The following is a 2,476-nucleotide window of genomic DNA, read 5'->3' as shown; positions in this document are numbered from 1 at the left end:
TTCAGGCAGAGTGTCTAAGAGAGCAGTGCCACTGAGACTGCGGCATCTGAGGCCGTATCCAGAGGGGGGGAAGAAAGGTGGTGCAGAGAGAACCTGGGGGTGGCCGAGCCCAAAACTGCAAGAAAACAAACAAAAATTTCCAAAAGAAGAGGCCCCTGCCCCTCCATCAGAACTGCTGGAGTGAGGCTGAGATACAACAGGAAGAGGCTCAGAAAGAGACCAGAGAGAAGAGAGTTGCAAGTAGTCTGCAGGAATTCTGTTTAAAATCAAACAAAACTCACAGTGATAGTGTCTTTTTATTTATTTTTATTTTATTTTATTTTATTTTTTGAGACAGAGCCTCAAGCTGTTGCCCTGGGTAGAATGCTGTGGCATCACAGCTCACAGCAACCTCCCAACTCCTAGGCTTAAGCCATTCTCCTGCCTCAGCCTCCCAAGCAGCTGGGACTACAGGCGCCCACCACACCTGGCTATTTTTTTTGTTGCAGTTGTCATTGTTGGGCAGGCCCGGGCTAGATTCGAATCACCAGCACAGGTGTATGTGGCTGGCGCCTTAGCCGCTTGAGCTACAGATGCCAAGTTGATAGTGTTTTTTTTAAAAGGTGTAAATTGCCACATCACCTATTGCAATGGTTTCAAAGCTGTTTTTAGCTGAAAAATCTTAGCCTTCCCACCACCCTGGAAGCAGCTCCTGAGGGACTCCAAGGTATCCAGAGATGAGATCCAGGCCTCACCCTTACTCAGGGCAAGCACTTTCCTAGGGATCCTCTCTCTGCCCACGCCTGGTCCCCTGCACAGTGCCCTTACTTGTCATAGACACATCTCTTGTCTGACTAACCCCCCTGAAGCCTTCCCACACTCTCCCTCTGTGTGAGTTTGGTTCTCAAAGGGGGAATTAGATACGTGAGATTGATTAGGGGAAACACCTCTGAAGGATACAGGTTAGGGGTAAGAGGAGGCAGGGAGGACCCTCAGACCAAGATGCAGGTGTCACATCTGAAAGGGAGGAAGATCTGGGCCCTAGGCATCTCAGACTATAGTGCAGTCCTAAGGAGTTTTTAGCCAGTCTGAAGGAGTGTCTGCAAGCACTCAGTTACCTGTTTGGAGATTTCCCTGACCCACTTCAGCAGGCCTGAATTCTTTTTTTTTTTTTTTCGTAGAGACAGAGTCTCACTTTATCACCCTTGGTAGAGTGCTGTGGCATCACATAGCTCACAACAACCTCCAACTCCTGGGCTCAGGCCATTCTCTTGCCTCAGCCTCCCAAGTAGCTGGTACTATAAGTGCCTGCCACAATGCCCCGCTATTTTTTGGTTGCAGTTTGGCCAGGGCTGGGTTTGAACCTGCTACCCTCGGTATGTTGGGCCAGCGCCCTACCCACTGAGCCACAGGCACCGCCCAAGCAGGCTTGAATTCATGCTCTGCCACCTGCAGTCTCTGGCTGAGAGCAGCCCTGGAGAAGCCTGGCCTCTGTACCCATGCGGCAGATCAGAGGGATGGCAGCTGGGGCTGTCACTGAGCTGTGCTCTGCAGTGCCAGGAGCCCCCCACACTTTGTACTTCTCTGTCTCATACTTGTTAGAGGCATTTATTTGTTTACATGGTTATCTTTTTATTTTTATTTTTTGGTGTTTTTTGAGACAGAGTCTCATTCTCTTGCCCAGGCTAGAGTGCCATGGCCTCAGCCTAATTCATAGCAACCTAAAACTCCTAGGCTCACACAGCCCTCCTGCCTCAGCCTCCTAAGTAGCGGGGACTACAGGCATCTGCCACAATGCCTGGCTAGTTTTTCTATTTTCAGTAGAGACGGGGGTCTCACTCTTACTCAGGCTGGTCTCAAACTCCTGAGCTCAAGCAGTCCTCCCTCCCAGAGTGCTGGGATGACCACACCTGCCCTGTTTACCTGGCTTTCTTCCCTGATGTTCTTACTTCAGGGCAGGTTGTATGGCACTTTTTATCTCAGTGTGCCCATTGCCCAGCACATTGGTCTTTCAATAAGTGTGTATTGAACTTCGCTAATGAAACTTTGTAATTCAATAAGTGTTTGTTGAACTTTGGTCATAAAACTTTGTAGCTATAGTATACTATGCAATTTGTGCAGCAAATACTGTTTCTGCCCTTCACTGGTTTTGAATCATTTCCTCTTTTGCTCTCTTCTCTCTTCATAGTTGGTACCATTCCTGAGCAGCTTAGTCAGTGCTGTTGTGGACATCCTCAGGGCCATGAATCTAGAAGTAGAAACTCTTCAGGTAGGAGAATGTGTTTGGTATATTAATAATATGAATGCTATTATAAATGAGTTGTGTTTTTCCAGAAATTATCAAAAGAATAATTTACAGGAAATATTTCCTCTACAATCCTTTTTTAAGAACCTTGATCTAGGGGCTTGTTGCCTGTGGCTCAAGCTGCTAAGGCGCCAGCCACGTACACCTGAGCTGGCGGGTTCGAATCCAGCCCAGGCCTGCCAAACAACAGTG

General features: G+C 48.1%; 1 protein-coding gene across 2 annotated transcripts in view; it reads left to right on the top strand.

Annotated features, from left to right (window-relative positions):
* The window catches only part of ULK2 (unc-51 like autophagy activating kinase 2), a 104,104-nt gene that overhangs the window by 72,599 nt on the left and 29,029 nt on the right, over positions 1-2,476 (top strand). For both annotated transcript variants that reach the window (XM_003791063.3, XM_023514015.1), the window contains exon 17: positions 2,168-2,248. In XM_003791063.3, the coding sequence (XP_003791111.3) occupies positions 2,168-2,248 (81 nt within the window). The remainder of the gene's footprint in view (positions 1-2,167; positions 2,249-2,476) is intronic.

This window comes from Otolemur garnettii, unplaced genomic scaffold (genome assembly GCF_000181295.1).
Source record: "Otolemur garnettii isolate 467f Iridium unplaced genomic scaffold, OtoGar3 scaffold00046, whole genome shotgun sequence".
Classification (NCBI taxonomy): Eukaryota; Metazoa; Chordata; class Mammalia; order Primates; family Galagidae; genus Otolemur; species Otolemur garnettii.
The sequence above is the reverse complement of the archived record's forward strand: the minus strand, read 5'-3'. Positions and strand labels throughout refer to the sequence as shown.